The sequence below is a fragment of the Solanum pennellii genome, chromosome 11 (assembly GCF_001406875.1).
Source record: "Solanum pennellii chromosome 11, SPENNV200".
Taxonomy (NCBI): Eukaryota; Viridiplantae; Streptophyta; class Magnoliopsida; order Solanales; family Solanaceae; genus Solanum; species Solanum pennellii.
Genome location: NC_028647.1, coordinates 5696598 through 5709721, shown reverse-complemented (window position 1 = coordinate 5709721; position 13124 = coordinate 5696598). Strand labels below are relative to the sequence as shown.

General features: G+C 33.1%; 1 protein-coding gene across 1 annotated transcript; it reads right to left on the bottom strand.

Moving 5' to 3' along the window:
• Positions 1-3501: 3501 nt before the first annotated feature.
• LOC107002852 (F-box protein 7) lies at positions 3502-12234 on the bottom strand. The gene is made up of 11 exons (XM_015201042.2): positions 12099-12234; positions 11059-11145; positions 10780-10892; positions 9140-9256; positions 8958-9054; positions 7934-8007; positions 6186-6239; positions 5984-6085; positions 5744-5802; positions 4618-4828; positions 3502-3921 (listed from the first exon to the last, which is right to left on the bottom strand). Exons 1-11 carry the CDS (start codon positions 12106-12108, stop codon positions 3862-3864), a joined length of 984 nt encoding a protein of 327 aa, XP_015056528.1. The 5' UTR covers positions 12109-12234; the 3' UTR covers positions 3502-3861.
• Between the last annotated feature and the right edge of the window lie 890 nt (positions 12235-13124).

The following is a 13124-nucleotide window of genomic DNA, read 5'->3' as shown; positions in this document are numbered from 1 at the left end:
AATACCTGACGGAGGGAGTACTTAAAAAAAAGAAAAGATAGACACCTAAAATTTGCAGGGATTCTATCAAGAGTTTTTGGCGAAAATCATCCTTAAATCATCCTTGAAGTATCATTATTTGCATAAAACATTCTCTAAGTATTTAAAAGTGAAACAATTTTCATCCTTCTACTTTAATTTATAAGAAAATAACAAATCCACAAACACAAATTCATTCCTTCTAATTATTATTCTTAGATATGCCAAAAATACTATCGTGAACTTTTTTGGTAATTGAGTTTAGCATTATGCAAAAAAATCTAATATGACAGTTTTTTCATTTAGTTTGATACTAAAGATATTATTAGTTTGAAATATGTTTCTTCTCAATTGAATATGCTAAAAAAGACGTTTGTTGGGGACTCCGCTTCTAATAACGTAGAAAGAAACTCAAATGTGAGACATAATCAATATTTTGATTACTTCAATATCAGATTGACCCAAAAATTTATTGATCTAAAGTACAATTCAATTATGAAAAAGGTAAAGATAATTAAGCTCTAATTTCTTCCGTTACTAAATGAGAAGGAGCAGATCCTGTACGTACTCTCATAATTTCCAAACGTTTTTTTTCTTAAGCAATAATATTTAAGATTTTTAATATTTTTTCAGTAACATTTTATAACAAGCAATGAAATTATGTAGGAAAACTTTTGTTGATAGTCAGCTGAACTGTTCATGTTTTTTAGGATCCTTTAGCTTTTTGACGATATCTAACAGAAGGATGAAAATTGTTTACTTTTAAATACTTGAAAGATGTTTTCTGCTAAGAGTGATACTTTAAGGATGTCGTTTAAGTTTGTGGTATAGTTAAAGGATGTTTTTGGCCAAAAACTCATCCTATTACCTATCTAACCATTTTCAACAATTTTAAAACACATTACTTTTACAATATTTGCAATCTCATGACTAGTGTGTATGTTTCACCCCAAATAAAATAATTTTTTTTAAATTTTTCTTACTTGTTTAATGGTGGATCGGGTAAAACCCTGACCCACTCAAATATGAATCCTTGAAGCTTTTTAGAAAATCATCGTTCATCTTTTCCCATTCCTTTTCCCAGTTCTTTCGATTTACTTCACTTCAAAAGATTTTTTTCTTCTGAATTTCTTTGTAGATATTATATATTTGGTGTTTGAATTCACATGTTCTTCTTTAAAAATTAGTTTAATTCTTTTTAGCTTTGTGAGTATTCTGAAATAAAGACTAGCTTTGAGTTCTGTAAGTGAATTACACATTTTTTTGAATTTGTTCGAGTAGATTCTTTGATACGTTTTATCTAGAAAAACTATATGATTGGATAAGGGCTCAAATTTCTTTGCTGAAAGGTATATTATATCGTTGTTAAGTAGATTTTTCTAATAGAAAGTCTTAAGATGGATGGCTAGAAATTGATGATAGAGTATACAATAAAAAGGTCCGCTTCACGTAGTAGAGAACCAACTTTTTGTTGTTGAGAAAAGCTCTGAACAACCATTAATGGTGATTTCGGAAGAAGAAACGTAGGCCACTTTTTACTTTGGATTAACAATGTCATGTGTCAATTTTCCGTTAGTTTGGGGTTGCAATTTACTCTTTCACGTGCTTTTCTAGTGTGAAATTACAATTGTTGTGAAAATGGATTAAAATGACGTATTTATTATCGATTAAAATAATTTCGTAGGGTAATAGGACATTCGCATACTTAAGGTGTCTTGTTAAAAAAAATCTATGTTTGATAGGGTAATTATGTATTTTCTCTTTACATTTTTTATATATAATTCATTTTTACAGTACCATTTGAAGTGTTGAAAGTTGCATCACAAGAAGAAAGTAATTACGATGAAAATTAATTACTTAACATTTTTTTTTAATTGGTCAAATATTTATTTTCAAGATTAATCAACTATCAAGGATATAATAAGAAGAATATTATAATTTATGTATAGATTTTATGAAATGACAAATATTACGGATCATCTATTTATAGTAAGACGACATATAAAAAGGAACGGAGGGAGAATTATAAAGCTTCATAAAATTTTTGTAATCAATTCGGGTTCAAAAAGAATGATAAAGATGAACTCGAGATGTGTGGGAAACATAGGAATTGGATTGACTTTTAACTTTTGACTCATAAATTAAAGATTATTTTCTCTACTTAATTTAATCTGTCCATTATTTCATATGTACGGAGGGAGCAATTCTAGATTATGGTTACACTTATTTTTATCATTTTATTTTATTATGGGATAATGCCCAAATACCCCCCTCAACCTATGCCCGAAATCTCAGAGATACACTTATACTATACTAAGGTCCTATTACCCCCTGAACTTATTTTATTAATGATTTTTTACCCCTTTTTAGCCTACGTGGCACTATCTTGTGGGACCAACGATGGTTGACTTTTTTTTTCAAACTAGTGCCACGTAGGCTAAAAAGGGGTAGAAAATTACTTATAAAATAAGTTCAGGGGGGTAATAGGACCTTAGTATAGTATAAGTGTGTCTCTGGGATTTCGGGGCATAGGTTGAGGGGGTACTTGTGCATTTTCCCTTTTATTATCAAATACTTATAAGCATTTTTTAAACATATTCACACTCGAAAAATGCTTAAAAGATAGATTAGCTTAAAAACACTTAAAATGAGTCAATTCAAATAGGCTCTAACACCTTGTTTGGATGGTTGTTACGCATTGTTTTGTGTTGTTAGTTGCAATATTTGTTTTAATTGTTACTTCAGTTCTATTATATGATACTGTTTAAATTCATCATTAGGTAATAACAAAAGAACTCATTTTATATTAACAATTTATTTGATGTTATCGCATTGTTACATTAATAGTTTCTTCTCATTTTGTGTTTGATAATTATACTTTAAATGTTAGAATTTCTACATTTAAGTTCTCTTATTACCATTTGCCCCTATTAGTTTTATAAATTTCAAAATCCCTCATTTTCACGCATCACATTAATGTATCAACGTATCAAATTAATGTATAATGTAACTCGCGCATCAGATTAGTGCATCATATATAAATGTACATCAGTTTAGTGTATCATTATAAAAGTATAATGTATCTTACTTAACGATTAATATATCTCACATACCAGATTAATACATCAATGCTTGCATTATAGTATTAGTTTGAGAAATTTTTATAATTATAAACTTATATGGGACAAGTGGTAATTTTATCTTTAACCTTTGCCTTATTATGTCTCATCTTTTACCTACCTTTTCAAAGTACGTCTCCCTATACCCTATTCATCTCGTAGGTTTAATGTTCAAATTATGAATGTACGATATTATATTATATAATGACGTAGAACAATATGCTTTACGCTATTTCTGCTTTTTCGACTAACAAGAAAATTATTCTACAGTGTTCTTACGTATAAGTGGAGTTCTTAAACTCAAGTCAATTGAATCATTGCGATACATGAGAGTAAATATTTCATCCATAAAATGCATATACACTAAGGCATAAATAATACAATGATTATTAAACTCCATTTATCATCAAACAGATTCCAACTTGGAACATATTCAAACTGCCATACAATACACACACAGAAGACCAGTACTATACTGGTCTTTCATTGCTCGATAGGATCCTGTTTACGACAACAACATATCCATTGAAATCTCACAAGTCCCACAAGCAGGGTATATGGAGGATGAACGCAGACCTTACCACTACCTCGTGGAGGAAGAGAGACCGTTTCCTGTTCACAACACATTGAAAACTTCCATGATTCTAAGATGCCAAAAATAAAAGAGTTACAAACAACAATGTTACACATTTACAACCAATGGATTGTCTGTTTGATCCAGTTCTTAACCAGGAACATAATAATCCATTTTTTCCACTGGGAGATTTAGAACTGAAGTTTCCACCTATATCCAGGAAAAAGAGGATAAGAAGCAAAATGTTAGTGTTCAGTCATATGTGCAAGTGATAGAAGATATATCTGAAATCTTTATTAAACAGAAAAATTGAGAAGTTGCTTCTAGCGTAATCACGCGATAGAATATGGGTCGTTTGTCAAGGCTGAAACAATTAAAAACTGATTCTAGCAAATGGAAAATGAAGGATGGTTTGGTGCCTCATGGTTCATAGCATCGAATAGAGAGCTAAAAACATCAAAGATTGTAAGCAATGAATCATAATGATAAAAATCGCGAGAGATTGTACGCAAGCAAGATGGAGATAACACTGAATGACTCAAAGCATATACCTGCAGCAGTTGATTTGGATGTTTGAATAATGAAGAAACCATATATTATTGTATCTTCTGATAGAATTGCTAAATGACTTTTAGCCAATTTTTCTTTTACTTATTTGGTATATAGACCTATATCAGCTGTGTCAAGATTATACATGAATATTAAGCTAGCTTCGAATTTAGAAGATACTACTCCATTTTAAGTTAATTAGAAGACACTACATCATGTTCAATCATAAAAATATTTCGTCACCTATTAGAATTGCCTCAATAATCAAATACTAATTGTTAGTTGTGAAACTGGATCTTCTTTTTGCTTGATGTGAAAAAAGGGACTCCTTCGCACAAATGTGAAAGATAAACTCACCTCCTCAAATGAAACAAAAACAAAAGGTGTTAGACCCCTCTTGTGTGAAATTGCTGGAACATCTGGGTTATGTGTTTCATCCTCTTCCCACCTCTCGACAACTCCAAGAATGTCTTCATCCGGGCCATTAACCTCATTATCATTCACGCCACTTGTAAGAAGAGCAAGTAGATCCATTCTGTTATTAGCACCTTGGGTTGTACCCCTCAACCTAATGGACACGTGAAATGTCATATGAATTAAACACGGTACCATGTAGAAATCATACCAGTTAGAGTAATCTGCATTACATGTTTGTGAACATATCTTACACTCTACTCCACAAACTTCAGGTTTATCATATTATTCAAACTCTACATATTTATATGGTAAAAATAATTCAAATTTTACATGCAATATAGTGAGTGGATTGACAATAAATTTACTATATAACTGATAGAAATGAAAAGCAAATGTCATCTGCAAGTGAAAAATAACAGAGTGTTTACTCAGTTTGAATTTTGTTTAATACAATAGAAGATTTGGGACCTATTAAGACTACTCAATGGAATGACGCAAGTATTAATTGTTCATTTCATCTACAGGAAAAATTCCAGCAACTAGCTACCACAAATTATGCACACACCATTTATTAACCTGCAAGATGATTTATCCCAAGGACAAAAAATTGCCAGCATTGCTTGCAGTAAGGAATAAGGTGCGACTTTCATGCACATTTATTCAAAGTGCACGACTAAACTTTTTACAATAGTTTATAGGATCCGGAAAAGATAGCCTGTTGCCTTCATATGAGTTTATAGGTGGGCAACGTGGAAAATATACATCTACAGGTATTAGCTTATCGAATCCCCGAACAAAACCTATAAGAATCGGAACTGAATCCCACCAAGATCCTCAACTTTATACTTAAGCATTTATATATAGCTTGACCTTGCACTCTTAAAAGATGGGGATTTTTATTAATTTTTTGCTTAGAAGCTAGTTAGGCTCAGGTGGAAGTTTAAGAAACTAATATGGTGACTTGTAGGGCCAGGGGAAAAGTACCCAAACCTTCAACCATAGTTTTATTAAACAAGAGGTGAGCATAAGAACTCAAAATACAATTATAATCTCCATGATCAAGTACCTTAAGCGGAATCTCAACACAGTTGGACGCATTCCCGGGTACAAAAGAGCAGCTTCAACCTGCAAATGAGAAGGCAGTGAGCTGTCTGTTCGAAATTAGCATCACATATATCAACTAAACGCCAAAAGCATTATAAACTTAAGCAAGGAGGAATGAACCATTATTTTGATTTGAGCGTATATAACCAAATTGCTGCCAGAAACAAATTGACTTGTACAGGAAGATTAGAATTGGACTTACTTTATCCTCTGATAGAGTGTAATTCCCCTTAAAAACACAATCAGCTTTTGAGGCACGGAAGTTCAGGTACTTCGCGACATCTTTGACTTTTTGTGATGAATTCTAGTTAAAAGAAATCTACAATAGTTATAAACCAGGTATAGCAAGAACAACGTGCAAAGATCTAGTATGCCACACGAGCTGAACAACAAATGATTACTACCTTATAAAGGAACCTGCCAGAAGGATAAAATCTCATATAGCGATAGTAACACACCTACAATCAAAGAGAAGATGACAATGTTATAAAACGCCATTGATACTAAATGCTATAGGATGCAAAGTGAAGAAAAAAAGCAATGGGAGGAAACTGAACAACTCAAAGATGTCATACTGATTAGAATCCAAAGTCTGTTTACAATAGCCTACAACTTATATCAGTTCTCTCAGATGAGGGAAACATCCTCTCTCAAGCAGAGCAGGTCTTCTTGCAGTACCCCACAACTTGCTGTTTTCTGGAGTCCCCGGCAGAGCAATTCTATTTGCACTGTTTAGCTGCATCCCATGCTTTTACAGCTTTTAATTTTCAGTATCAATTTTCCAATGAAAACGTATCTCTGCTACTTGTGCATCTCATGTTTTATTTAAATCTTGTTCCACCGCTCTGTAGGCTATCACAGATACTTGCTGAGTATTGTGGCTACAACTCGCTGCTTAATTTTTTGGGTGCAGCGACAGGTACCTCTAAGCTCCTTATCACCAGCGAAATCTTGCATCCTCATCAACATCTTCAATTCATCTTTGGGTAAGAGTTTCAATCTGCTTTCATAGTCTTTCCTTTATTTTGAGGTATGACCCATGGACCTATGTAACAGTTGTGTTTTTTCTAGATGGCTCATGACTAGTTTGACTTGGCCAGTTTGTAGTATGGTTTGTTTTACATTCTACAGTTGAGACTTATACTGAGATATTTCAGTTCTATGCAGTATGTTTGACTTTAATTTCCAGTTCTACAGTATTTTCATATGTTTGCGAAGTTAACCAGTTGTTAGTTTAGTGGTTTGCTTGATAAGGGTAGTTAGTCAGGTGCCTGGTGCCGGTCATGAATCCCTAAATGCAGGTCATGACATTTGGTTGGATAATAAGGGTAGTGGCACAAGATATTAATAAGAAGGTGAGAAATAAAGCAAGGGTCTCTCATTTGAAGGCATTCTGAGTAGTAAGGTTTGTTAAGGATGGTAGCAATGCTGGTAGCAGAAATAGTTTTAGCATACATGATATATTTGTAGAGCACTCTTACCATCCACATATATACCCTCACCTTCCTTTGTATATGTGAAGCTTCACTTGGTGAGTGCACACAACCTTCCACCAAGTAGGGGAAAAGTTCAACCCCCATAAGTAGCACTTGTTTACCACCCTCTCCCAACCCCCTCAAAAATGTGATCTAAAGAAAGAAAAGGGTAGTTGTACAGGAAAATGATCTTTGTCATTAAAAGATGCATACTCCTTCTTTGCAGTTGGTGTAAAATATTTTTCTTGATTAGAATATCTTCAATAATTTACAACCGATGATTAAAAATTGATTCCCTCAAAGATAACATCTCGCATCTACATATTCAAACCATACTAAAGGACCTTTCCTTTTTCTCTCTATTTCTTTTGGGGAAGGGGGTATAACAATGGTCCAACCGATCATATACCTTCACGATAAATAAGGTACAAAGCTCTGGCACTGTTGAACAAGTTACCTCTTATTCTAAGGAAAAGAGGATGTCACATTTGTCTAATTTGTCATTTTTTCTGAACTATCTTCCGTCATGAAATATACAAGGCAAAAGATGAATTAGCATATTGCATAATTTGCATTCTCCTACAAGCACTATGCAGCATTTGCCAGCACAGCTTATCTCTAAACATGCATCCAAGATGTCACAAGTTTAACTATGTGGAGGATAAGAATACACATACAAGATGAACTGGATTAGTGATCTTCCACTCAGCTATTCCTGCACGAATATATGTGTTTCGACTGACATAAATACCTGCAGAAAAAAATAAATTAAGACTTCTTACTACCTTCAAATATTTCAACTTAGACTTATGGATACAAATAATCCAAATTTTTTACAGGCTACGGCAAAAACATCCAGATGGGAAAAAATTAGTTCTCCTGCTCAGATGGCATAAGTAAATCCAAGACAAATACCTTGGTATGTGGTCCATAGAGAAATCTATTTTGGAAAATACAATCATACATCCCTATCAAATACACTATACCCAGCTTTAAGACACTTCGTGAAAAACTTTATATTCCCAGCTTTCAAAATATTGAATGCTCAATAGTAAAATTCTAATGATACTACTAGGAGCAACCAAAACTTCCACAATGGTGAAAATCAGCAACTTTTAACTCTTGTTTTTGCTTGCTCAACAACTATCAACTCTTATCATTATTCTTTAATAGAAAAGCTATGTCAATCAACAAATACTGTTCTTTCCAGATGCACCAATTAGGGCATAAAACTTGAGAACTTATAGGTTCTTCCTGAATACAGAAAAAATTTGTATTAATCCAATGACCAAATAACAGAAATGATTCGAGGATAATCAAATCTGGCATTGTAATAACGAAAAGCCGAGAAATTACAATACGTGATCGCCTATCTATTCAAAAAGTAAAAAATGGAAGTTAAAAGTATTGGCACACAAGTTTCTTGAGAAAAGTCCATTTCATTTGTCACCAAAATCAAGAATTAGAATCCATAACATTGCAATGTCAAACGAGAAGAAGTAGCCAACACCTATACATGCCCTCATGCGTCTGCCTTCTCTCCTCCCGATATAAAAACTTACCTCAAGAATTTTACAATTAATAAGGAACTTTTTTTTTGGTATTAATAAGGAACTTCTTGTCATAGAAACAGGTGTAACTATTAGTACATTTCGAAGTAATTGCAATATTTTACCATCTTCATCAAAAACTATATCTTACCATCCGTACGAATTCTTGGTCTTAAAAGCCACATTTTTCTCCATGAACCATCATACTTCCACTGAAGGACCTTATAGTTTTCTACCAATCCAGAAACCTTCAAAAAATGAGGCACAATGGTCAATGATACTTACAAAGCTCACTAGTCGCGATAGAACAACCAGAACCAGTGTCCCTGGTACCTGCCAAGCCTTTAGGCATGCATTGCGCCAAAATACAGGGTTCCGAATTGTATACCTCCACTTTCGACAAACACAAGCTGCCTTACCCAAGGTGTATGGGGTCGTTTTTGACAAGATCTGCACAGCATTAATCATGAAGTGATAGTAAGTTTCCGGTTTCCTCACCTTAGCTATAAAGATTAGAATAGAAGGCTGCAAAAGCTAAATTTCAATCTAGAAACAGCATAATTTTTCTCAAGCAGACATCAAGACTTTACATTTGATTGCCTTCAGTTCTCTAGATATGCAACCTCAATTCACCCCTTGGAAGGAAACAAAAAGAACTCTGGAGAGAGATGGGGTGGGAGTAGGGCTGTTAATGGTTATGGTTAAACAACCAAATCGAACCGTAATTCAAACCAAACCGATTAAAAAAACCGATATTTGGTTAGGTTTGGCTTTTAAATTTTGAAAACCGATACTGTTTGGTTTGGTTTTGGTTTTACTAAAAAAACAACTGCAAAAATAACCAAACCAAACCGATAAATTAGAAATTTAAATTTTATAATTATTTATATATTATTTATAAATAAATATAAATACTGTGTTAAATTTTAAGTAACTTAAGTCTTTAAGTTTACAATTTTCTCAAGCCTAACACTTAAATTTTAGCTTAATTACAATCCTAAGTCCAATTCCATCAAAATTTATTACCTACCATACCTTTCATAAGATAGTCACACACCTTCTCTTTATTTAATAACTTTGTTCATGTAATGATAACTCTAGTATTGCTTAATTGCTTAATTGAACCAACAATAGCTCTCTTGTGGATTATTCATGTACTAGATGTTTTTTTAATCAATATACGTATGTCCTAAAAAATTTATTACTTTCAAACCGAAAAAATGCAGAAAAACTGAACCAAACCGAACCAAACCGTCAATAACCAAACCGATGGTTATTTTTTTCATTTGGTTTGGTTTGGTTTTAGAAATTTAAAAAACCGACTAGATTGGTTTGGTTTTGGTTTTAACCAATATCTGATACAAACCGAACCACGAACACCCCTAGGTGGGAGTATATTAAAGACTAATCCAATAAATTATCAGTGAAAACAGCTAACCATCCAGAGAAAGAATCAAAGGGAACAGTCACATTTATGCTTGGCTGCAAAGCTCGACTTGATACTGTAATGAGATCATAGAGTCCAACGTTCCTCGTCTGTGAAGAAGACAGAGATGACATCCAACTTTGCTACCAAGGATGCTCCTCAGAAGAATTGAAAGGGAAAAAGGCTTAAGGCAGATGTTAAAATAGCAACGCTTGTGTTCACGTAGAATCCACTAACTTCTTGCATGTGCATGAAATTAAAGTTGTTCTTAGGGGGGTAGTAGATATCGCCTCACCATAAATATACATGTAACCCAAAACAGCCACAAATACCTTACTTTCTGGTTAATATTTTCTTTTGATTTATAGAAAAACATTGTTCATACTTTGGATACCTATTAATTGGTTTAGCAAAATCAGCTCTGTTGAAAGTCTTATCAATATGCTTCAGCTTCCTATCGTAACAAAGCATTTCCAACATTTACCACATATTTACATGTCGATCAGAAAATTACAGAGGAAATTAATTGAAATCCACAAAGGCATACCTCAAAAAGCAGTTCATCAGGTAGCACTCGGTGTATCAATGCAGGGTCAACAAACTGCTTGCTGCTAGCACTTCCAAAAGGAGCGACAGGTCTAACATTAATCCCATACAAATCTAAAAGAAAAAAGGCAGGTGAGTTGACAATAGTCTGTTCCACAAAAATTCATCATCAAAACCAAATGTCAATAAAAAGAATCCAAGAAATGATGAATCTTTTATGCAGCAAATTGCTAGGAGCAAGGAAATTGAAGTAAGCAATGACAAAGTGCTTGAAAAATACCAAGCCATGGCCTATGAGGAAAAATGAACTGAGAAGCTCTCAACTGTGCAGCAGTTTCGAGTTCCACAGCAAGTTCCACTGCGTAATCTGCAAGATATGAGCCATCATTAATAACAAATACAGAACAAGAAGAACATGACAACACCAAAAAGCGGCAATTTGTAATTCTGAAATTAACTCAAGGAAGAAAAGTCCGAAAGCTGATCAATGTCCAGTTGACAAGACTAATCAGGTTTATTCATAAACCAGGAAACTGAGACAAAAACACAGAGATTGACAAAAAAGATGCATATATATAGATAGATATATAGATAGATAATTTGGAAATAAATACTTCCATTACTCAATGAGTTAAAAAGATAATAAGATCAAGATAACAAACCTACAATAAATGAAAATTATTGCAACAGAATGCGCAAGTTGCATAAAATCACTCTTGAATCAGTAGTTTCAACTTCTCAAACTAACAATGACTGCAGAACAGAAAGATTCATCTAACTGCAGACCAGCTAAAATATCGACGAGTGACGAGTATGATCTTTTATCTATGAAAGATTTGGATATGAACAGACCCAATTATCTTCTCCTTTTTCCTTAAAAGTAGTAACCGGGGTCCTTCGCACCGTGACTAATCCATTGCGTACCTACTAATCACCTAGCATTATTGGTAATATAAACCCTGTCTACCATGATTTATATCAGCTCCATTGAACACAAAACAATACACTATATGATAAAACAAAAGCTGAAAAGAACATACAAATAAGCAACAAACACTACAAAACATATATTAAAACAAAGATTTAATTTTTTTTCACTTCTCCCTGAAATTAATGAAATCCCAGTAAAATCCAACCAAAAATTTGAACTTTCTTACAATACAACTCCTTCTCAATCATACACAACCCTTTCCATATCCCAAAATCCAAGAAAGATTCCAACCAAAGAATTTGAATTTACAAATACCCAGATAATAAACACCAATTCTAGAACACAATAGAGAAAAAAAAGTTCACATTTTGGAGAATTTCATAGTTCACCTGAGGCCATTTTTCTTGGTTTTGAATGTTGTGCTTGACAATTTGGATATCCAGCCCGAGAAACTGTGTGAAGGAAGAAATGAAAAGGGGGAAAATTTTAAGAAAATCAATTTTCCCAATTTATAATAGCCGTCTATTAGCACCGTCTTACGTATTGAAAATCTTTTTATCTAAAATTTTATGCAATTTTAAATAGTCATGTGACTAATTATAATTTGCCACGTGGTATTATATTATTTATAATAATAATAAAAATCACTTGTCTTAAAAACTCAAACACATTTATCTCATTTTTATTTTTTAACTTCCGTTAAACGAAGAGTATATGTGAGTCATTTTGTAACGTCAGGGATATATGTAAGCAGTTTGTATAACGGTAAGGGCATATATGAGCCACTTTTATAACGTATATATTTGCTCCAAATGACAAAATTTAGGGTATATCAGACCTTTATTCCGTAAAATAAAAATATGTCCAACTAATTATTAATGTCGGAGAAAGTTGTATAAAATGTAATGGTTACTAGTTATTCGAAACTGTAAATTGTGATCTCTCCAAACATGTAATTGTATAATTCATAATTATTAGTTCTACAATGTCATTTATAAAAATTTTACGATCTTTCTTGATTCATCATTTTTGACTAGTTCAAATTCATCCCGGATTCATTTAAAATTCATCATACCAAGCTTTCCACTGGCCTTTGTTTTTGGCTCGATATCCAATTAACTATAGATGTCTAGTTTTGTGACAAAAGTTACATCTCATCAACTTATAACAATCAATTCACAAATATCATATGACAATGATCACAAAATGCATTTGGAGTATAGTTCCTTTGTTTCTGATTTCCGAGACCAGGTCTCGAAGTGAACATTATTGTTGGAATCATGTCTTCAGACATCATTCTACTTAGGTTGTTTTGGTTGTGTGGTCAACTGGATCCATAGCTAAGGTCTTAGCGGACGTCTATGAAAAATTTCGGCAAAAATGACGTCAAATTTAGATTATCAAAAAAGATAGTG

Excerpts from the sequence above, each read along its gene's own strand:
- LOC107002852 (XM_015201042.2), bottom strand. Across the intron at positions 8,008-8,957 it reads ACCAAGAATTCGTACGGATG|GTATTTATGTCAGTCGAAAC; the intron begins GTAAGATATAGT and ends TTTTTTCTGCAG. Across the intron at positions 6,086-6,185 it reads CTGGCAGGTTCCTTTATAAG|AATTCATCACAAAAAGTCAA; the intron begins GTAGTAATCATT and ends TCTTTTAACTAG.